This window comes from Notamacropus eugenii, chromosome 1, assembly GCF_028372415.1.
Source record: "Notamacropus eugenii isolate mMacEug1 chromosome 1, mMacEug1.pri_v2, whole genome shotgun sequence".
Lineage (NCBI taxonomy): Eukaryota > Metazoa > Chordata > Mammalia > Diprotodontia > Macropodidae > Notamacropus > Notamacropus eugenii.
This window is the reverse complement of record NC_092872.1, coordinates 96,461,723-96,485,153: the sequence shown is the minus strand read 5'-3', so window position 1 is coordinate 96,485,153 and position 23,431 is coordinate 96,461,723. Positions and strand designations below refer to the sequence as shown.

The 23,431-nt window shown below is 36.8% G+C and overlaps 1 protein-coding gene across 3 annotated transcripts in view; it reads right to left on the bottom strand.

Annotated features, from left to right (window-relative positions):
- Positions 1–11,485: 11,485 nt before the first annotated feature.
- SMC2 (structural maintenance of chromosomes 2) overlaps positions 11,486–23,431 on the bottom strand; it is a 49,964-nt gene continuing 38,018 nt past the window's right edge. For 2 of the 3 annotated variants that reach the window (XM_072610467.1, XM_072610475.1), the window contains exons 19-25: positions 21,887–22,030; positions 20,472–20,666; positions 18,455–18,655; positions 16,807–16,923; positions 14,089–14,249; positions 12,672–12,819; positions 11,486–12,387 (exon numbers count right to left, since the gene is read on the bottom strand). In XM_072610467.1, the coding sequence (XP_072466568.1) occupies positions 12,211–12,387; positions 12,672–12,819; positions 14,089–14,249; positions 16,807–16,923; positions 18,455–18,655; positions 20,472–20,666; positions 21,887–22,030 (1,143 nt within the window). In that variant the 3' untranslated portion in view covers positions 11,486–12,210. Of the gene's footprint in view, positions 12,388–12,671; positions 12,820–13,475; positions 13,598–14,088; positions 14,250–16,806; positions 16,924–18,454; positions 18,656–20,471; positions 20,667–21,886; positions 22,031–23,431 lie in introns of those variants that run through there. The other variant, XM_072610482.1, reaches the window with a different exon arrangement.

Here is a 23,431-nt window from a genome sequence, read left to right as displayed (position 1 = left end):
AGTGAGGGAAAAGAGAAAGTGAAGGTGAGAGGAGGAAAGAGAAAGTGTGAGAAAGTGAAAGAAAGAGTGTGAGACAGAAAGTGAGGGAGAAAGTCAGGAAGAGAGAAAGAGAAGGCAAAAGAGAAAGAGAAAGTGCAAGAAAGTGAGAGAAAGTATGTGAGAAAGATTGAGAGATGAAATTTGAAGGTCCCTTTTTCTTCCTAACTTCAAATCCAGTTAAGCTATCTCAATCCTAAAATTCTCTGTGTGCTCGAGAGGTCCTTATTCTATCATAACAGAAGAAGAAAAAAATTGCTTAAATGAAGACAGGAAAAATTCAAGTGGAACATAAAAAAGAACTTCTTGACCTCCAAGGCAGATTTTATTACACTGAGGCTAGACCTCCAAGGTGGATGGACTGTATGGAATCTTGGTCTCCTGGATATTTTCAGAAATATAATCACCAGCCCCCTGTCCCAATGTGTTAGATAACTGACCTGCTTGAAGTTTAAAAAATAACAAAATACACATAATGAAAGCAAAATATCAGCATTTAAAAGAGAGGTTTCTCGGAATGTTTCCATTATCTTCCTCTCTATACTTTGAAGCCAGTTCCTGTACTTTACTGGTGTTTGCTGAAAGCACTATAGAAAAATTATCTTCCTAAACAAAATTATGTGGGTATAGAGAAATCAGGATCGGTGGTAGCCCTGAGCAAAACAGTATATGACAGTCAAATTTAGAAATGATAGCAATACTGTAACATCTCCCAAACCTTCTTTGTACAGGTGGAAGGCTATGGGTATAGTATATTGGCCAGTATTGCTGAATTTTCTTTTTCTTCTTTATTATAAAGTGATTTTCTTTGCAAATGGATTTTTTAATTAAATTTTTTTCCATTTTTAAGCATTTTTCCCTCCCTCTCATAGAAAAATGAAACTCATAACAAATATGCATATAGTAAAGTAAACCAATTCCCATGTTGGCTTTGTCCAAAAATGTGTTTCATTCTGTATATTAGTCCATCACCTCTCTGTCAGGAGATGAGTTGTACTTCTCATCGGGAGTCCTCCTGGAATCATGGTTGATCATTGAGTTGATCACAGCTCTTAAGTCTTTCAAAATGATTTTTACAGATTGATGTTGTAGTTCACATTGTTCTAACTCTTTTCACTTCACTCTGCATCAGTTCAGAGTCCTCCCAGGTTTCTCTGGCTTCTGAAAGCAAACTCTATTCCATTGGATTCATATATTACACTTTGTTCAACCATTCCCAATTTGATAGGAGACATCTTTAGTTTCCAGTCCTTTGTCACTACAAAAAGAGTTGCTAAAAATGTTTTTGTTCATACAATTTCAAAGGACTTATGATGAAAAATATTATACACTTACAGAGAAAAAAGTGATGGAGTCAATACAGATTGAAGCTTACTTTTTAAAAAACATTATTATTCTCAGGGGGTTTTTTTGTCTATGTTTTCTTTTGCAACATGGCTAATATGGAAATATTTTGCATGGCTCCACATGTATAACCTATATCAAAATGCTTGTCTTCTAGAAGGGAAGGAGAAGGAAGAATGGAGGGAGAGAATATAGAACTCAAAATTAAAAATAAGAATGCTAAAAAATTTTGCTTTCATGTAATTGAGAAAATTAAAATGTAAAAATATTTTTGTTGATATGACTTTTTCCTCCTTGGGGAAAGCTTCTAATGCACACAAATAGATACTACTACAAGGAAAGCCAACCCAATCTTGAAACTATCACAGTATACAAATATAAGGGTTGGTATTCGGCTCCAGTGCTGCTGTGGCTTCTAAAGATGGCAGAAAATATTGAAGAGATAAGCTTCAGAAGATTAGGGAAAGGGTGGGACATAGTTACCGTGGAAAATGTAGTGAGACAAATACAAATGGATGTCAATAAACATTAATTTTAAAATAATTTTTTTTTAATGTAAAATCCTTGAAGACAGTGATTGTCTTTTGCCTCTTTTTGCATATAGCATGTTTAGGACAGTGCACATAATAGGTGCTTAATAAATGCTTATTGATTCAAAGTGATGACTCAGTCAGTTAACAAACCTTTATTAAGCACTTACTATATATGGTGCTAAGCATTGAGAATACAAAAAAAAAAAAGGAAAACCTTGGTCCCAACCTTTAAGGAATGCACATTCTCATGGGGGAGACATGTATATAACTATTACATGCAAGATACATACAGAGTAGGTGGAAGGTGAGAGGGGAACCATTGAAGAGCCTCCTACAAAAGGTGGAATTTGAGCTGAATCCTGCAGGAAGCCAGAAAAGGGAGGGGGGAGGCCTTCCAAATATTGGGGTAAGGCAGTGAAAAGGTACTTTCAGAAAAAGGACAGCCCTATGTGAGGAAAACCAAGTAGGTCCATGTAGTTGGATCATAGAGTATGTAGAGGAGAATAAAACATATAAGATCACAATAGTAGGAAGGAGTCAGGTCGTAAAGGACTTTTCATGCTAAATGGAAGACTTTATATTTGGTTCTTAAAGTAACAGGGAACCATAGGGAGTAATAGGGAGGAAGGGGATGACACGGTCAACAACGTTTTAGGAAGACCACTTTGGCAGATGAGTGAAGGATGGACTGGGAATGAGGAGAGATTCAAGACAGAGAGAACCATTAGGAGGCTTTTATAATACTCCAAGAGAGGGGTGATGAGACCCTGAACCAGGGTGGTAGGTATGTGAGTGGAAAGAAGGGAATCCAATACAAGAGATATTGTCAGGGTGACAATATGACAAATGATGGATATGAGTTCACCAAGTAACTTGTCAGATGTCCACAATAAAATACCACTTATAAGCTCCTTGAGCACAGGGTCTGTCTTTTGAGTCTTTTTGTATTACTAACTCTTAGCATAATGCCTGGCACATAGTGGGTGCTTGATAAATGTTTATTAATCGATTGATTGAGGGATCAGATTCTGTGGTCACGAACAAAAAGGGGAAACCTCTACCTCTAGATACACATGGGCAGGTTCTATAGTCCACAGACTATTTCTTATTTTTATCACGGTATTTTTCTAACCTTTTTTCAACATCTGTGGTCTTTTAGAGTAATGAGTAGCTTCCAATGAAAAGACAATATAAATTATTTCAGAAAAAATAAAATGACAGTGTTTATCCTGCTTCCAGCTGGTCTCCCCCCCTCCACCTCCCTCTCTCCCTTCTCCCACATGTTTGGTCAGGCCGAAAAAAGGGAAGGAAGCATCTACTAAGCATGTTTAACTGTACTTTCTAAATAGAATCTTGGAAGCATGTGGTACAAATACTAGCAATCCAAATCTTTCCCTTCAGTCCCCAGCCCAGAGCATTTTCATGGATGTAAAACCCTGACAGCAAACCACACCAGGCTTTACTCTGCTGTCATCATTTCTACATTCTGTGGTCTCCTGCTTCCCTTCTATTTTCTGTTATTGAGTGTTTACATTTATTTTTTATGATAAGGAGCAGGGGAAGCAATTGGGCTTAAGTGACTTGCCTAGGGTCACACAGCTGGTGTCTGAGGTGGGATGACAGCTTACCCTTCAATGTGATTGCCTTTGACAGTAAGTGATAAAGTCAGTGATGGAGGGATCACAGAATCTTAGATTTAAAGCTGGAAGGGATCTTAGAATCCATCAGATACAACACCCTCATTTTATAAATGGAAAAAAAGAAGAGACCAAATCACACAGCTAAGTGGCAAAGACAGGTCCTCTGACATCATGTCTTGTACCCTATCCACTGAAATACACTGTCTTTGTAGAAAGAGAGGTAGACTAATAGACTGTTGGAAGAGCTATGAATTGGTCCAAACACCCTGTAAAGCAATTGAAATTATGCTAATTATTAGAGGCAGCTGGTAGTGTAGAGGATAAAGCATTAAATTTAAAGTTAGGAAGACCTAAGTTCAAATTCAGGCACAGACACTCACTGTGTATCCCTGAGCAAGTCATTTAAGTTCTGTTCACCTCAGTTTCCCAATGGGTTGTTGGGAGGATCAAATGAGAGGTTTGTAAAAAGCTTAGTACAGTGTCTGGCACATGGTAGGTACTATATACACATAAGGAAATGTTTTATACTAATTATACTTATTAACTTATACTAATATGTACTAACTATACTATATTAGTATATATGATATATATAATTACATAATTATATTAATTATATAAAATTGTCTTACCTTTTGATCCAGATGCCACCACAAGATACATACCACAAAGAGGTCAAGGATAGAAAGACCTCATACACTCTAAAATAGAGTATAGATAAATAGAAAGACTCCATATATTCTAAAATAGTAGCAGTTTTTGTACAGTAGCAAGGAATGGAAAATAAAATTGGTGTGTATTAATTGAGGAATGGCTAAACAAATTCTGGTACATGAATGTAATATGTTAAATTCTGAGTACTACAGTTCATTTTATCTGACTTCTGGGTTTATGAACTTTTGTATGATATATATATATATATGATTGTTAAAAATTTTTAACAGTACCACCTTTCTTTTGGAAAATGTAAATGAATTTATATTGCTAACTAGAAAATATATGTACTCATATGTATTTGTATGCAGTTGTATTCATAATTGAGGCCTTTTTCCTTGCGTTAGGTTCTTTATGTATTAAAAGTCATCTCCCTCCCCTTCCTATAGAATCTAGAGTTAGCGTTCATTTGTAGAATTGTCATACCTTTTGATCCAGATTCTGGGAGAAAAGTGTATAAGCACTCCCATCAGAGGCCCTTGGATTGTCACTTGAAAGACTAACTAACCCAAAGGTCATCCTCCTAGAATGAGTCAGGCACAAGTCCCTCTAAAGACTCCTGCCCATATTAATTGGCTACTATCTTGTATACCTAGGTCATTTTATTTCTTTTGTTTTCACTTTTAAAGCTAGCCAAGGTTAGCCCAAATAGGTCCATTGAACCTCGAATGTAGATAAGATCTTTCCTGTTTCCGCCTGTTAGCCAACCTAAGTAGAGTTAGGAAACATTCCAATCTCATATTTTCATCTCTCTCAATCACTGCAATTAAAGTTCCCCAAGAATATATCTGGAAGAGGACAGCATCTTGCTCATGACCAGTCACAATCTTAAAATACCTGAAAAAAGGTGGGGGGAGTGGTATGACGGTAAATATTTAACAACTGACTTTCCAGGAGGGGAAAATATATGTACGATATGCTTTTGAGATGTCTGCATTTTTACCATTTTCTCCATCACTGTCTTAAGTCTAGACAACAAAATAAATCCTGACTTGTAGCATTTACTGATTTCTTAAGTGTAAATACACTAAAAATTTAAGAATTGACTGTCCCATGCCAGTCCAAGTCAGCTTTAGCACTTCCTGGGTATCCCTAACACACATCAAAGAAGGGACTTTTCCAGTATAAAAATGGAAAAACAGAAACCTTCCCTAGCAATCCCTATGTGGCTGCCACACTGTGCCCACCTGGATACACCAGTCTGGGTGGAGATTTGGAGGTTCACAGGCCCCTCCCTCTGCTTCTCAGCTCTAGCCCGCCTGAGGCCCTGTTTGGTTGGACAGAGCATCTTTTAATAAATAACTTCTGAACATAAGTAACTAATCAATCCTTTGAAAGGCCTTTGCCACTAAATCTGGGAATTTAAATGGGTGGAAGAAACTAATCAAGTCCCCAGTTTTAAAACTCCTCAATTTCATATGCAAAATTTTCATTCATATTGGTACAGAGTGGCCCTAATTCACAGGGGCCATGGGACCCTGAGGGGTGACAGTCCTAAGCTAGGCAAGGTAGCTCACGAGTCATTCCATAGGTAAGGGCGGAAAAGAGCCATCAGGCTCTCCCCTCCACCCCGGCTCTCCCCTCCACCCCGGCCCCCCCAGGTATTCATCACCTGTTCTTGATCCAGCCCTAGGCAGGCCATTGTTTTTCTGACCATGCTCGTAGCTACTTTTACACTCCCTTCGTGGGCTTCTCTATAACTGATAATGGGACAGAAGCTAGGAACAATCCTGGAAAAGTGGTTCATTTTTCCTTTGCCCACTCTTCCCTTTGTCGTTCTCCACCTTAAGTTTGGCATTTATCGATTGCTTCTTTCTTTCTTTCTTTGTCTCACTATGTGCCCTAGGCCTGATTTCTTTGGTATTCAGATGTCTTCACCTGCTTCAAGTTTAGTTTTGTACTAAGTTTATACCCCAAAGGAATCAAAGGAAAAGGGTCTTTAGAAAAATGTGTACAGCTCTTTTTGGGGTAACAAAGAATGGGAAACTGAGGGGTGCCCATCAATTAGGGAATTGGGGAACAAATTATGATATAGGAATGTAATGGAAGACTGTTGTGCTTCATGAAATGAGGAAGAGGATGGTTTCAGATTAACCTGTATGAACTGATGCAGAATAAGGTAAGCAAAATCAGAATAATTTGTACGATAACAACACTGTAAAAACAAACTTTGAAAGACTGAAGCACTCTGGTCAGCACAACAACCAACAACTCCCCAGGACTCAGAATGAAAGATACGACTCACTTCCTGACAGTTGTAATGAACTCAAGAATTCAGACTGAGATATATGCATATTTTTTAGACATGGTCAATGCCAGAATTTTTTGCTTGACTACTTTTTTGCTACAAAGGCTTTTTCTTTTTTCTTTTTCAGTTGCTGGAGGTGGGGACAGAAGGTACAAAAAGAATGCTTTGGTTAACTGAAAAAGAGTTAAAATTTAACTTTAAAAAATTAAGCTTTGTGTTTGAAGTTACTTCCAAGAATGAAACTGAGAACTCTTGATTTTTAAAAATCAATTTTAAAAATCCTAGTCATTGCTTTGGTGAATAGCAATAATATACTTATGAACCAAAGCTCACATAATTTCCGTTTTACAAAATCCCTCAATAAAGATTTGTCCAGAGGAAAAAGAATTACTTTTCATTAAGAGGAAATCCATCGACTCCCAAGGCAATTTAATTGTTAGGAAATCTTTTCTTACCTCCACTTGGAATCTATGTGTATGCACATGTATCCAAACTGTTTACCAGAGTGAAGGTTTAGTTTATTGATCTTACTCAGATTTCTCTAAAGCTTTGCACATACTCTTACCAGAGAGGTGAATAGTGTGATCGGCTTGCACCTGCTGATCATGTATCAGCCTTGAGGCCTTGGAGGTCAAACCGAGGTCTGACACATGCCATAGTTGCATGTTCAGACATGATGCTAGTCTTAAATTTGGAGAAGCTAGAATCTCAGAATTCATTTAGTTTAACCTTTACAAGAACAGGAATGCCTGTGATGTAATCACCAAATGGTGAAGTTTTTCCTTAAATTAAGCTTCAATCTGCCTCTTTAATTTCTATCCATGGACCCAGTTCTGCCCTTTAAGGCCATGAAGAGACGCACTTCCAACTGGCAGCCTTTCACAATAGCTATCCTACCCAACCCATCTACCTTCACCCCCAACTAAACAATTTTTCTTTCAATTGATTCTCAGGTTGCATAGATTCCCGTCAAAGTTGACCTAAAATAATTCAAAAGGTGCTTTCTTTCCTTCCTTTAGGAACAAAAGCTACCTCCATTGTGTGGTACCCTATGGGCAGTGGTGTGCTGGAACCAAGTGGCTCAGAACGGACTGTTAAAATTTTTGGCATGACCGTTTATAGTTCAGAAATTGGCAAACACGGCAAACTAGGGTTTGATTTGTTGTTTTGTTAATTATCTAGACTTAAGAAAGTGATGGGAAAAAGCTAATAATGCAGATTAAACTAAAAAGTCTGTTGCGCATATTTCCCCCATAAATGTAGCTAAACATTTACCAGCACATTCCTGCCTAAAGATAAACATTCCCTCAATGAAAATCTCATTTGTTGAACTGAACCTGAAAACTAAAACTACTAATAATTATCATTCCTGTACTTCTGCATGGGTCCTATAGTATAACGATGAAATCAGTGACCAATAAACTCAGTGTAAATGAAGTTATTCAAGCTATTTTCAAAGACTGGCACATGATAATAGCAAATACAAAATACTAACAGGTGGATGTGTATAGGTATAGAAAAGTCACTAAAGATCCAGTTGGGTATTGTCTGATGTGGTTCCAGTGACTAACATAATAAATACTAGCCTATGACTTTGTTTTCGAAGCAAAATGTTTGTTATTTGGGTCATAAAAAGAGAAGTTTTAAAAAAAAGTCTTTTTCCCTTTTCTTGATAGATTCTTTGAACCTTTACCATTAAAGCAAGTCTGAAAGGAGAAAGCTCAGAAGTACAGCACTAGGGTCAAAAAATGCCTTTTCTGACTTTCAAATTATTTAGTATAACACAGGCTGATAGTTTTCTGAAAGTCAAAAACTGTAGTTTTGATGTTAGCCCTTGTTCAAAGACATGAGCTACTTAAATGAATAACAAGATTTCCAAGTGTAAAAATCTTCCTAGACTCACTGCTATCTATATATGCTCAGGTGTCTGAAATGTTAATGTATTTAAGAGAAAACCCCAACCTCAATCACCAAAAATGATATAAATTAAATGTTGGATAACCAAATTGGTGCAATAGGCCTTTTTCCCTTTTAAATGGAGATAATCAGCAAGCATTTATTAATCCCTTGCTAATTGCTGGAGACACAAAGAAGAAAAAAAAGTCTCTATCCTCTAGCTTAAACATCACTGTGAACAGAATACCATACACTTGCTATTATGCCCCTGCCTTTATAGTGCACGATCACATACGGGGAATAGGATATATACACAAAAGGATATGCTCTAAGTATAAGCCACGTTTATGAAATCCCAGCACCTAGGACAGTGGCCCCTGACTAGCATACAATAAGCATTTAGAAAATATTTAATAAATGCCTGTTGAATGGTGAAAGGATTATTATTTACCTGGGAAGAACACTTCAAAGAATGACATTTTAGCTAAAAAGAAGGCATTTTAGCAGCAGGAAGAGCACTCCAGCTATAAAGAACAATATGAGTAAATGCAAAGGTTTGACTAGACCAGGAAGGACATGAAGGGGAGCAGGGTGAGAGAAAGCCGTAAAAGGAGGTTCCAGACTAAGGCAATTCAATTTTATTTGGCAAGTAATCGAAAGTTATTGGAGGATTTGGGATAGATTGGTTCTTAAGAAATATTAATCTTGCAGCATACACAGTTGAATGGTAAGAAGGACAGGGGGAAAGAAGTAGAAAACTTACTTTAAAAGTTATTGCAATAGTTTTCAGTTGAGACCACCATGGCAGAGCAACAGAATGAGCTCTCAATACTCCCTCTTCCCCTCCCACACCCACACCCCTGACTCCTCCAAACAGACCTAGAAAATGTATCAGATGAAATCCTGATGAGGAAATTTAAAAAGAAAATTTCCAGGGTTATTATTCCAACCTAGGTCAACCTAGAAAGAGAGGTCTAAGGACACTGGGGAGAGGGTCTGCCCAGAAATGCATCAAGCACTCCAACACAGAAAGAGGAAATATACCAGTAAGGGGAGGTGGGTCCAAGATTGAGTAGAGGAGCCTAGAAACCCATGCAGAGTACAGGAAGATGCCAACTGGCAACTTTTGTCATCTACCAGCCATACTTGCATCACAGATCCAGGGCAAACAGAAAGGAACCTATGACCATGGATGGCATTCTGGAGTAAGGAGTGGTGACAGGTCCTGAAATACATAGGTAGCAAGAAGTAAGAAACAGCAAAAGCAAGCTGTGGTGGTAGGGCTCAGGTTCCAAGGGCAGAACGGAATCTCAGTTCCAGCTTCTAGAATAGTCTAAAGCCTACAGAGGAATAACCAAAACAGAAATCAGACCAAAAGGAAGTCTGCAGTCCCAGATTTCTAAACCAACAATGAGACAGATATAGATATAGACAGAGATAGATACACACAAACATATATATAAAATGTAATATACACACATATATACAAGTTTATAGGTGTATATATGCATGTGTAAGATATATCTATTATACATACACACACAAACATACACAGCACTTACCAAATACACACAAACACATATTTTAGACATGGTCAATGTAGAAATCTGTTTTGCTTGACCATACATGTTCACAACAGGCGTTTTTTCTTTCATTCTCAATAGAAGGAGGGGAAGGAAAGAGGCTAGTGTTGGTTGAAAAAAAATTAATTTAAAAATAATTTAAAAATTTTAAAAGCTACTGTAATAGTCCATGGAATGAGGGCTGTATTAGGGTGATTAGATTCTTTGGGGTGACTTGAGATATTTCAGAGGTAGAATTGATAGTACATGGCAATTAAAACAGAAGTGGAGGAAGAGGGAAGAGCCCAGAGAAGGTAGGGGGAAAAGTCAAATCTGAAATCCAGGGTCCTTAGACACTTCTGAAAAGCCCTGCAGTTCAGGCAAGCACATAGCATGGAGCTATCTAACCAATGTTTTAATTAGAAACTGTACACACAAGTGTCCTGAATTGAAGAGCAATGGAAGAAACCTGACAATTTCCTCTTTGAGTGGATAACTGTCATGAAGTGGAGCCAGAAAAATTAATGCTTATAAATTTAGTTTTAGGATGAAGGTGTTCTGTCTTCTCATATAATTCATGCAGATTCATATTACATGAGTAAGCTACATTTAGGTAGCCTCTTTAAAAATTATTATGATCTGTACATGTAAGATCAAAAGCTGGGAACTTTAATTTCTGAAGTACACTGAAATGAGCTCAAAATAATGTGGAAATAATAATTTTCTAGAAAAGACTAAAAGAATTTCATCCCAAATTAATACATCCTTTTCACAACCTAAAAATTTTATCAATAATCATAAAGTCAATTTTTTTCTTGGACATACTATTTACTTTTTTCATTTATGTTTTTCCCTAATCTGCTCAGGCATTTCAGTAGGGTAGACTTTGGATCCTTATCCTACAGCTAGTTCTACCCATTATTTTCTAATTTCACTAGCCTAAACAAATGAAACGGGACTAATAAGCAGGCTAACACATTTATCAGCCAGTGAAACTATTAGAGTTTCCTACAGAATTAATTACTGGCTTTAAGGTGAGAACTCTGTCTTTCCATCCAGGTAAGAACAGAGCAAGGAACTTCTAGAAGATCATGAGAAAAGGCGACTTTAGCGTTAATTCCGATTCTAACACTAATTCCAACTATGCTCACCTTCCTCTGCCAACTACTCTGCTGAGCAGTTGTTCCTTTCCCATTTCCTTCACCTTTGATTCTGCCCTAAGTTTAGAATGGTAAGTTGGATAGAATGGTAAACTATTAAATGTACTAACAGAAGTTCTCACTTAAAAGAAAAGCTATTGTTTTGTTTGTATTTGTTTCTTCTTAATGATTTTTTTAAATTTTAATATTATGTTCAAGTTTATTATAAAACTGGTATCCAAGAAATCTTAAAAGATTACAAAAATTATAACAGACTAAAAGAAAATATATGTTCTTTCTTCTGTTACAAAAATAAATATTGCTAAGAAAATAAGAGTAAGATTGCCTCCTATAGGTCAAGAACTATGCAAAATTCTATTTCTTCACACTTTAATTCTAAGAAAACCATATTTTATATTTGGCTTGTAAACAAGGTAAAAAACATTAAAAGTGACAATAGCTATACAATAAAAAAGATTTTGTTTCCAATCTTCAGGAATCTGTTCTACTTTTCTTCTTGTTTATAAAAATTATTTTACAGCAGTACATACATTAGCAGCTTTTTCTTCCTATCATTGTCTACATCTTCTATCTATTCTTGATTCTGGTGTGCTTTTAAATTTAGCATCCATCAATTCAACATATCTTCTATCTCTAAAAGAGAAAATTTTGGCTAAGAAAATATTCACAAAGGTACACATGATATCAAAACATTAAAATACACTTACATTTTCTTTTTTAAAGGACAAAACTCAAGTGATTAGAGGAGGAACAAGTTATTGGCCTTTCAAACTAGCAGACATGCACATGAGCATGTCAGAAACAGAAAGGGTTGCTTTAAAACAGTGACATTTAAGTTATTTAGTTCTATTTATAATATAGAAGCACCACAGATGGATTCTAGGAACACTCCACTTTTTTAAATGTTTAGAATGTTTAAAAACCAGGGATAGTATAAACACGAAATCAAATGTGGCTCTCCCTGGTTCCACTTCAGAGCAGACACCCAGCTTTGAGTTCCAAGATATTAACACAAAGACTGAAAAGTCAGAAGACAGTAACGAATGGATGACGGCACTTCAGGACATCCATGCTTCATCATTTGGGTCCCCTGCTCTTAGATTTTATCTTTTCCCCTTTCTGCTGTGAAGACACATTCTTTCCATTTTGACACTGAGTAAATCTGGCCACTGTAGAAACCCCATCCACAAATTTAGTCTTGAACAGGACATTTGCATTATTGAACATGCCGTCCTTCAGGGACACAACAACAAACTGAAAAGAAGAAAAGAAAACACTTGTGAATATGTGTCTAAGAAGATCACACTTAGTACATTCTAATCCTGACTTTCTGCAGACAGAGACAGGGAAAAAGAGGAAGGGAACAAGGGAGGGAGGGAGAGAAGAAGGAAAGAAGGAGGGAAGGAGGGAAGGAGAGAAGGAAGGAAGAAAGGAAGGAGGGAAGGAAGGAGGAAGGGAGGGAGGGAGGGAGGAGGGAAGGAGGGAGGGGAGGCTCCACAGACTTATTACTCAAGATTTAGTGAATTTCAGCATCTCACCTGGGAATGTGTGAAGTGAGTACGAAGCATTTGACCAATGTTCTGGGTGTGAGAAAGGTCAAGGGCTGCATCAACCTCATCCAGGATATAAATTGGAGCAGGTTTGAAAAGAAGCATGGATAATATTAAAGATAAAGCAACCAAAGACCTATTTTTAAAAAGAGGAGAAGAATAGTTAAATCACATTTCTTTTAAATTATTCAGATCTTGAAAAAAATGTGCCCTTCTCCAAGTACTCATACAAACAGAAGTGTTGGCTGGAGGTAAGTCACTCTATAAAATGACAAAGGTAGAAAATAATGGATAAAGGTAGCAAGAAGATCTCTTGCAATATCAAATTTCAAAGTTCAATGATTACAAAATTCTTCTTTTTTGCCTTTTTGCTTCTTGTTTATACAAATTGTTCTTCATTTTCAAAGAAAATTATCTGAACTAATATTTCATTTTTCACATCAACAGCTATCAGTGAGCTTCGATTTCTATGCACAGGAATAAAGTCGTTGAATTTTTACTTGTCTCTTAAGATCCTTATTTTTTAAGGTTTCTAAGTGTTGAGAAAAATTTCACTCATTCCATAGAGTGGGGCTGGCAACCAAGATGCTAAGGCCTAATAGTATCTGGGGAAAGAATAGGGTGGTTAGAGAAGAAAATTAAACAAATGAGGATCAGCTATCAACAGTTCCTGAATGATGAAAGGAAAAACTGGCCCATGAGCTATCTTTCAAACATGTATTACTTCATGCAAATTGCATGTGCTCTGTGTTGTCAAACCCCACGTCAGAGATTTTGTTTCAGTATAGTTAGTACAACAATATATCTTTTCTCTGAGGGTTGAAAGTTATAGTAGGTGTCACTAATTGTCTCTTCCCTTTAGATCCACTTCTGCCTAGCAATCACCATCTCCCACTTGGTCGAGACACCACTGTCTGAAAAAAAATATGTTAATGCAAATAAGCAATAATTCAATCACTCCTCTTCTTTTTATTAAGTATACTAAGTATTTTAAACTAAGAAGTTTGATTTAAACTCAAAATTTAAGGAAGACATATAGGAATTTTAAATACAACAAAAAAATTTAAAATAATATGTAATATATCTATAGGCAGACTATTCAAAGACAAGATGCAAAGCTATGTGATTAAAAAATGTTAGGAGAAAAAAGAAGGAAAAATATAACATTGACTCAGTATATTTTGGTATGTCACAGAAAAGAATCTGGAATATGGTTAATATACTGTTATTGTGATTATTTTTTTAAGTTTTCTTTCCATTCTTTTCTTCTGATTTTTAAAAATCAAAATGTAAATAGTTCAGATTTTACAGTTTTAATCAAGGCTTCATTCCATGTTGTTTTTCTGTATTTGAATGTTAAATTTATAATGAAAAGAATTACAAAAGAAGAAAAAAAACCTCTTACCTCTGTCCTCCACTAAGTTCAGTTAGATTTTCTTTCCAAGTATTTCCCAAAGCAACCTTAAACTCCAGCCCATCCAAAACAGTTTGTCCCTCTGGTGGAGCGAGCATAGCATTAGCACCCGGTAGGAGAGTGGAGAAAATTGAACCAAAGTCCTTGTTCACCTTGATGTAAGAACAGTCAAGTGTTTACCAAAAGGCCACTAAAAATCGTACAGAATTAAATTCAGCAGCTACACTCTACTTAGTCTAAATTAGCTCAGTGAGACCAAAAGGATGTGCTGCCACTTAAAGCAAGGACAATAAATATATTCTCTCGAGGGAGGGGGTCAAGTCCATTATCAGTATTTCTAGGAAACCACTCATTAAGAAAATTACCATCATACTCATGGATTTTGCCAAAATTAGTTAAAATAAGTGAGAGAATAAGCCCAAGCCTTGCTAAAGTAGACCACAGTTAGATGCTAACAGAAAATAAAGACAATTCTGTTTAAGAATTTAAATCCTTCCAAGTAGCTTCAAATGTTATACAGAAAATTAATCCATACTCGCTTAGAGAAAGATGTCATTGTTTGCTAATGGTCCTCATTTCACTTCACAAAAGACAGATATCAGGGAAACATAGATGGAGGTATTCACACTGAAAATTATCTACATGGCATTTGCCTTGACAAACTCACATATTTCCAGGAGTTCAATTCTCATGTCTATATCAATGATTTCATTATCATTCTAAGCTTCCAATGTCTCCCCTGAGTTCTAATCCCATATCTCCCCCATCATCACCTCAAATTTAACATGTCCAAAAATGAAATCCTCACCATCTTTCTCTCAACCTCCATTTCTATATCTGGTACCACCACCAACCTTCCAGTAACTCAGGCTTGAAATTGTCGTCATTGTTCTTCTCCCCTCACAATATCCAAACAGTTACCAAGTTTGGTAAATTCTGCCTCCAAAACACCTCACATACATCTTCCTCCTTTCTCCCGACACCCACTACTACTCCTATAGCTACCAAACTCACCACCTGTTATTCTCCCTATCTTATAATCACTGACTACCAAAAACTACCCTCAAATCCCTATTCTCTCCTTCCCATACTCCTCAGCTCTATCGTTTCCCTGTCCCATTCTAATTCTGCTCACCTCTTCCACTGCACCTTCAAGAATTCCCTTTGATAACTAACAAACTTCCCTTCATTTTGGACCTCTACCGTCTTATACTCTTTCCATCTGTTTGTATTCAAAGACATGATGTTCCACATGCTGCATTGCTGGTCATTCTCTCCAGCATTGGGTCCATCTTCTCTCATACCTGCCCTCTCCCCCAGGTCACTGCTTCTGGTAGGAGTCAGAATATTCCCTGCTCTCCACTGCCATTTCCATACTTTCTTTACCATTATTGTTCTACAACCTCTCCTCCTATGAATTTATCACCCAATACAGACCACAGCAAATATTGTCCCTCAGTCCTCCAGTCATTCTCCTCCTTTCTCAAGTTTAGTACCTGGTTCATTGTCTTTCCCTCCTCTCCAAAATCTGTCCTTAGACTAGAGGACTTCAGTGTTCATGCTGATACTCTTTCAAATGACATAACCTCAATTTCTTAGTTTTCCTGACTTCCTTAAAACCTTTAAACTATTCCTCCACTCCAGCTCAGTCAAACACAGGGATGGTCACACTCTGAACCTCAACCTTTTGTGTACCTTTCCATTCCATGGTCAAAATGTCTGACATCCTTCAGTGTAAAATAGCTTTTCATTTCACCTCTCTCTTACTGCTCCTAACCTACCTACCCTTCAGCGCTCTCTCAAGTCATTACTTCTCATCTGAATTCACTTTTCTCTACACTGATCTCAACCTTAAGGTTACTCCATACTACCTTCTTTTATTGAAACTCTTAACCCCTTGGTTCTTCTGTCACTTACAGCCTTAGAGAGTTCTCTGGGGTACTCAGAGGTTAAAAGTTTTACCCAGCATCACAAAGCTAGTACCTGCCCAAGAAGTTACTTGAACCCAAGACTTCCTGACTCTAAAAACAGTTTTTTATCCACTATGCCACAATGGCTCTCAAGTGGATAACAGGATTTAAAAAGTCAAGGGATCTTTAAAAACATCTGGTTTAAACTCTTCATTTAACAGTGATAAAATGAGGGCCATGGGAAGTAAAATGGTTTTCCTACAACCATGCTGCCATTTACTAGCTGGACCTTCTTATTCCTAGGTCAATATTCTTTCTCTAGTACCATCTGACTTACCAAACAACCCTATTTTCTCATTCAGCTGTTCTGGGTCACTGTCTGAAATCACAGCAGATCTCTATGAAGCTTTCCTCTATCTCCAAATTTGCCCCTTCCCTCCTCAGAATCCCTTGCCTTCCACATAGTCACAGAATTCTGTTCATTTGATTTACACACATTAAAAAAGAAGGCTAAGGTAGTAAGTAAGAAATAGTTAAAGAGAGAGCTAGTCAATCCAAAGTGGGGAAACAGCATAATCTGATTAGAATTAGAGAACAGACTATAGGAGACAACAGTAGAGGGACCTATTACCACCTGTCTAGATCCAAAGAGACAGACATGTATGGGAATATCTGAGGCTGTCATCAGATAATCTCAAATTATTCCTGTCCCTGATCCCTTTTAGCATCCTATTAGCATGGGCACATGAGAATATTCTACATCCTTTTCACATCTATATGACAAGCAGAATCAAAATACCTTTTGCCAAGCAATTTTTAGGGCCTGGTTTTTCTTCTGGTCAAGGTCTTCAATGGTTGCAAGAATTTTGGATTTGTCATTTTCTACAATTCTTTTCTTCTTCATCAAGTCATTATACTAATAGAGAAAAAAGAATTGGCAAAGGATGTTTTGGTTGTACTGTGATATACTGGCATCTTACCATATTTACACATGCATCAAAAAATCGTTAAGGCTTCCCCTCACTTTCCAGCATGTGCTTGAAGTTTTAATGATTTACTAGAAGCTATTTTCATTCCCAAACATGCTATCCTTCCCAAAGTCTTATTGCAAAAAAATCAAAATAAAATGAGCAATGAAATATGACCGCCTATCAAGGAAAGACAATGTCATCTGTATTATTTGATAGTCATATAACACAGAAATATGGAAGTGTTCAAGGGATTTTAAATTATAGCAGTTTCAGTGTTTTAGACTCTCTCATCCCCAAAACTTATTTCCCTTCTTAAAATACCTAGCCTTCCTCTGAATTTAACGGAGGTCTACTTCCCTAAAGTCTAACTTACACATCCCTGTGCTCCTATTCCCTGCAATAGCAAGGACATGATCGCTCCCATGGTAGCATCAAGTTCTTCCTCGCTGATAAGACTCAGATATGGAATAACAGTACCTCCTGTAACTTCCTGTCTTCTGAGAGATAAAAGACTAAGGCCAGAAAGGTAATTGTCAAACTTTGTAAGACTCTTAGAAGATTTTTCAAGATGGCTGAGGCCAACTTTATAACACCATGAAAAAGCATCATTCATGTTAGACAACAGGACATCTGTGCAAATGCATTCTCTCTACACATACAAACACACACACACACACACACACACACACACACACGCGTTTTGTTTCCTTTCTATACACACACATAAGTGCTTTGTTTTCCCTTTTAGTCTAATTTAAATGTTTTCTCCCCTGCTTCTACCCTCAGATTCGGATATTCTTTTTTGTACCATGGTATTTTTCCTCTGCTTCTTTTCTGGCTTTCTCTTCTGAATAACATTCCCTCTATAACTGTATGAGTATTCTATCACCAGTGATACCTATCTTATTTTAAAAATTTCATGTTCACTTCATTAGCTATACTTCCCATAGTTGGTATAGCCGTGGGTTCTGAAAAATTGCTAGGCATGTTTCAAACTCATGGAATTTGGGAGGATAAAATCTAAAAACAAATCTAAAACAAAAAATAAGATGAAATATCTATTATGTTAATCTTATTTCCCTAGGAAAAGATGAAAAGTACATGAGTTGCTATAATTTGACTGTCCACAAATTTCTTTTACGTTAAGTGAAACAAAGGTAAGCACAAATATAAGCATAGCACAAACAGGAGAAGTTATTTATCCCAGGGCAAAAATCAGTAGCCTGCATAATCAAGTGCCATCATGTAGATTAAACAGGGATACATACAAGAAACATGCAGGCCTAAAATGTAAATTGGAGAGAAGAGGAAAACATTCAGAAAATGGCAGAGTAAAATAAAAAGAAAACATGGAAGAAAAAAAAAGAGAAAAAAAGAATGAGATACAAGTGGCAACCCATTCGAGGGCCACATGACACTCCCCAGGTCACAGGGAGCTCTCCTCGTTCAGTGACTGTTAACCTCAAACATATTTACCCGCTCTTCAGCCTCCGTCAGCATGTTCATAGCTCTCATGTTGACATTTCTTCCCAGTTTCTCCTTCTTCTCTTCTAATTTTTGTAGCCTCTGACCTGCTTCCTTTGGATTATTAGTTTTAAAATCATAAGCAGTATCAGGTTGTCCAAAGAGGTGTTTCTCCGAATTTATCCATTCATAATTTTTCATCATTTTGGATACCTGGAGATTTCCAAGAAGCAAAGAATTACTATAAAAGGATCTATAAATAACAACTGATATCTTAGATATTCAGAGAACCTTTATTATAGAGAAATTTAAGCAAATGAAATTGCTATGCCCTTTGAACCAGAGATTCTACCCCATGTAGAAAAAAGTATTGCATCAAGACTTTTTTGTTATCACAAAGAATTGGGAGAGAGGGGGGAAGTAGATGTCCATTGATTGGGGAATGGCTAAACAAATAATGATGCATGAAGATCATGGAATATTAATGCCATAAGAAACAATAAATATGATTAATGGAGTATGGAAAGACATATAAATTAAGGCAAAGTGAAGTAAGCAGAACTAGGAAAAGAATATATACAATGATTATATCAAAGTAAATGGAAAGGACAACAACCAAATGGAATGATAACATCCAAACCTGGCCCCCAAACAGATGATGAAATGGCACCTCCTCCCTTCTTGGCAGAAGTGGGGAACAATAAGTGTCAAACACTACACATGCCAAACTTTTTTTCATATATTGGTTAGTTTTGCTGAACTGGTTTTGCTATTTTTTTTTTGTTGTTATAAGGGATGGCTGTTAGGAGAGGAGCAAACCAACAAATGTAGATAATTTCAAAAACTAAAGATATCAAAAAAGTATATTTTAAAATATAAATTTATCTAGTAAACAAGATTTGGAGGATGATGGTGATCTAGATTTATTCTGAAAAGCAATTTCACATATCACAGCAAGTTAAGCCCTTGGAAGACTGGTAAGAGTCCCTGCAGATTGCTTTCTGGAATAAGTCAGACCTATGGAAATGCCACACAATTATTTATTTTTTAAAAATATCAACCACAGCATAATTAAAGTATCTCAACTATGATTTTCCTTGGTGGGGTAGACAAAATGACAGGAGATGAAAAGAAAATGACCTGAAAAAAGTTTCAGAAAACTACTGTTTACCTTTGGCAAGTCACACAAATGCTCTATATTTCCATTTCTTCATCTGTTTTTTTTTTTAAAAAGTACTTCGAAAAATGTCTAAGGTCTCTTTTCAGGTTGAATGTATACCAAAGGAACAGATCCAGGAAGAGAAGACAGACGTATGTGGACCTGTGCCACATACTTAGAGATGAGGATTGAACCTGCACTTTCACTGATATAGGGAACTCCCAAAATGATAAAACTTCCTCTATCAAGGCAAGGAGACACCTTCTGTTACTTAAAAGTCTTCGTGAGTTGCCTAGGACACTAAGAGGTTAAGTGAACTGCCCTGGATCACACAAAGAGGATGTGTCAGAGGTGACACTTGAATTCAGGTCTTACTGGATCCAAGGCCAGTTCTCTATCTCCTACACTAAACTGATTCCTGAATCTAATTATCTTCTTATGTAGGTGTATGTGGTTACACACAAATCTTTAACAAAATCAAAAAATATTTAAATACTTAATATGTACAAGCTATATGATATTCATTGTAAGTACTGTTGATCAGCACAAGGCTAAGGCTACTGACCAATATTTTCCAATTAAGTGTTTTCTATTAACTTAAAAATTAAAATATCAATGTTAAACCAATCGGTTATACTTCTTATAATAAAAACATGTTTGTCAGCACCTTAATTGGAAAAAAATTTTTTTAATGTTTAACAATATATTTTAAGTTAGTCAAGCAGTTGAGGAAAGACTTATAGCTCAGCTAACCAAATTACCCTGAGTGAAATGTGAAACTGAACTCAACTTCAAATGCAGACTAAGGAGAAGAGCCTGAAGCAGAGTAAACTTGTGACTATCAAAAAGTAAACGGGAACATAAACGTACCTTTGAGGCAGCTTCCTCAGCCTCCTGCTTGTGTTTGCTGATGTTGTGATCCAGCTCTTTCATTTTAAGCTGGGAATTATTATTTTGCTCCTTGTGTTTTGCCACTTCTGCATACTTAGCTTTAATTACGTTATCTTGGGTTGCAATCACTTCTTTCTGCTTGGTCAGCTCCTCCTGGGCTTTCTTCGCTGATTCCTATTAGACAACACCTACTGAAACAAACTGTGGACTGTTTGAACCCAGCTTCAGAAAGCACACACACACGCACACGTGCAGGAAGCACAACCACCACCGCAACAATTCCAGAAGTAAACATACATTTCTGCATCTTGCTGTATTTTTTTACACAATTAAACTCCTACTCAGACTTTATCAAGAAGAAATTTATTTTTTAAATCCAGACACTTTTCATTTGTTCATATTTTAAACAGTGAAATAAACCTCCACAAAGCAAATGATAATGAGGCCAAACTGATATACCAACTTTCATCTTTGATATCAGCTCACTGACTAAACATCTTTAAAGGCGTTTCTTTTTCATCTGCATAGAACAATTCTCCCAAGTAGGTCTTAAATTTTTTTAGGGTGACATATGGACTGTCTCAAATACTAAAAAAAAAATGTTCTTTTTTAAAATTATGTGTGGATGGTGGAGAATATTAAGCAAATGGTACAGATAGTTAAACTTATTTAACTTTTAAGAACAAAAACTCATTCCTTCACCATTTACCTGGATTTATTTATTTGTCTAGTAAAGTTAGCTAAGAAACAATAGTTTAGCATTTAGGGCCAATATATTAAAAATCTTTCCTGATCATTAACCTATAATTTCCCTAAAATTCTCATCAAAGACTAGGGGACAAGGAAGAAATTGAAATTAGTAATAAGAAAGCAATTGATAATCACATCTAAGCTAATTTTAGCCATTTTCATGCCACTTCACAAACAACTGCTACCTCATTGTTAGCCTTTATGATCTGTCCAATTTAACCATTAACATACTTTATGCTCTCCAGTCATTCCAGACTAATCCCCATTCTCAAACTTGTTCAGACCTCCCACACGCTGGAGTCTTTGCTAACACCAATCCCTACGTATCGGGTACTTTCCCCACTCCCATTTCTACATGACGAAATCTTACCCTTCCTTCAAGGCCCACGTCAAATGCTACTCCTCTAAAGCTACCTCTGAACCTTTAGGACAGAAGTGATCGATCACACTCACCTGAACTCTGAGCATTTGTGCTTCTCCAATGCTACACTTATCTGTATGCATATTTTATCGTTCCTACCTCCTAGATTATAAACTTCTTAAGGGGAGGTCCCTTCCCTTATCCATTGTTTTATCTCTCCTCACACCTGGCCAAATATGCTGCAGAGCAAGAGCTTGCTGTTTGCTGAATGAGTCAAACATACCTTATTCTTGGCCACCTCAGCCTGCATGACACCAATTTGTTCTTCATATGATTTGATGGCTTCATTGACAGCCTCAAATTGTTGTTTGTAGGTACCTTGCTCTCTCTTGAGTTCTTCTAGCTCTAGACTGATAGCTTCAACTTCCTATTTAAAAAAAAACAGATTATATGTGGATTTACAGAGGTATTGAGTGGTACTTTAAGTACAACATAAAAATCAGTATGACCTTTCTGTACCTACAATTCAAGCTAGTTAGTAATTCACAGCATAATACTGTGTTATCTGCTAAAGTGAATGCTTCTTTGGAAGGATAGGGCAGGACAGAAAAAAATTAGGTACACATATTTTTTAAAATGATTTCCTTTATTCTTTCAACATTTCTTGTAGAAAGGAAAAATATTCTATCTTTCTACTTTACATATAAACTAAGATGTATACAATGGAGCTAAATTCTCGACCAATCTTCAAGAAAAGTCAGTACTTAAGATGTTTTTTCTTTTTCAAGAACCAACTGTGTTTCAGTAGATAATACCTGTGCTTCAGTTTAATGCACATAAGCTATGTAAAAATTTATTCAGAATATCAGTTATACAGGCAGGAAAAGAAATATTAAGTTAAATTGTTGGCAAATCTTCTAAAACTCAGGTTGTATCAGGATGAAACAGTATGAACAAGGAAGTAACACAAATATACTGTATTATCATTTATGCAGAAGGAAAAAAAGTAAAGACAGTGACTACAAAGGCAGTATGCTGGATAGAAAAAAAGCACTAGATTTAGGGTCAAAGAAACTGAATTTCAAAATGGGAAATGCTAATTATTACCTGTTTGACCTCAAGCTAGTCCCTTAACCTCTCTGGGCTATTTCCACATCCATAAAATATGATTAGACTAGATGTTTCTAATGTCCCTTTCAGGTTTACATCTATAATCTTTCAACAATTTTTTAGAGAATGGTCCAAAGAATCGCCAAACTACCTCCACTAGCAAAACTAGATCCCTTGGCCACCTAAGAGTATCACCAGAGTGAAGCACACACTCATTTCCAAAACAGCACCAAAGGGAATGGTGAAAGATCTCAAGGCAGCTCCCCACACAAAGAAGAGAAAGGGAATGGAAAAATAAACCTGAAGAGGAAAAGAATCCAAACAATGGCAGAAGGTAAGAAAACCAGACTGAAAAATCTGCACTGCCATCATCTCCCCTTCAGACGACAGAAAGGGAAGGACACAGTCCTAAGCTCAGTTCAGAGACAATGGAAACTGTCGCTGTGACCTGTCTGTCACACACACCCCAACGATGTGTGTGTTTTGCTTAGCCACTTTTCTTATTACCAGGGAGGGATCTATGAGGGAATAGGTACTTACCTCAGAAGTAATGGCAGAAGGAAGAAAAAAGCATCACAAACCATTTGTTTAAAAACTACTCCAACCCTCAAGGGACCCGGAAGCGTCATTGCGTGGGCGCACTCTCCAACTACACAGACCCACATCTACACCTCTGGTCTGAGCCTCCCCTACATATGCCACAAGGAGACACACAGGT